Consider the following 712-nt stretch of genomic DNA (forward strand, 5'->3'; position numbering starts at 1 on the left):
AGATGCTTGAGGAACTCTTTCCCACAGGGTCCGCAAAATACTGAATACAAGATTATTTGAAGATGGCAACGGGAAACGATGGCAGTTAGGTGTAAAAGATGCCGGGCTGGAGATTTTGTGCGTGTCTCAGGTAAAATGTATGGAAGGGTACCAATGTAAATTATTAAAAAACAATTCTTGCAGTAGTTTCACCCCCACCAGCCAAAATGACCTTGTATAGGTTTGTAACTCATGTACAGATATTTTTCTCAAAAGTGGAAGTTCTAGGAGTTACAGTTTATAAAGAACATTAAAAAAAGTTGCACCAAGTTGTAAGTCTATAGTAGTAGGGAGTGTTGATTGATCATAAAAACCAAGGGCCAAGAGCAGGGAGCTTGAGCATAATGAAATGATAGTTGCCAAAATGTATATTGTACTTTGATTTTTTGATAATAATTAAATTTAATCAAACTTATGAAAAAAAAAATATTCATAAGAATGAAAAGTTCGTAATGTATTAATTTGTTAAAGAATATGTTGCACACTTTGTTTTAATCCTGATAACATTGACAACTTAAATTTTTTTTATTTTTCAACAGTTCACACTGTACTGTGAATTGAAGGGAAATAAGCCAGATTATCGACATGCAATGGGGGGTGAAGCAGCCCAGCAGTTTTATGAAGAGTTTCTTAATCAGTTAAGGAAGCAGTATAAAGGAGACATGATTAAAGG

At 34.1% G+C, this 712-nt stretch overlaps 1 protein-coding gene and 1 long non-coding RNA gene across 2 annotated transcripts in view; both read left to right on the plus strand.

Annotated features, from left to right (window-relative positions):
• LOC119581810 (D-aminoacyl-tRNA deacylase-like) overlaps positions 1–711 on the plus strand; it is a gene marked incomplete at both ends in the record, with an annotated part of 902 nt that extends 191 nt beyond the window's left edge. Inside the window, 2 exon segments of the mRNA XM_037929942.1 lie at positions 28–130; positions 579–711. Coding sequence (XP_037785870.1) covers positions 28–130; positions 579–711 — 236 coding nt within the window.
• Positions 1–712, plus strand: part of LOC119581811 — a 24,845-nt gene that overhangs the window by 6,756 nt on the left and 17,377 nt on the right. The window lies entirely within an intron of this gene.

Source organism: Penaeus monodon, chromosome 15, assembly GCF_015228065.2.
Source record: "Penaeus monodon isolate SGIC_2016 chromosome 15, NSTDA_Pmon_1, whole genome shotgun sequence".
Taxonomy (NCBI): Eukaryota; Metazoa; Arthropoda; class Malacostraca; order Decapoda; family Penaeidae; genus Penaeus; species Penaeus monodon.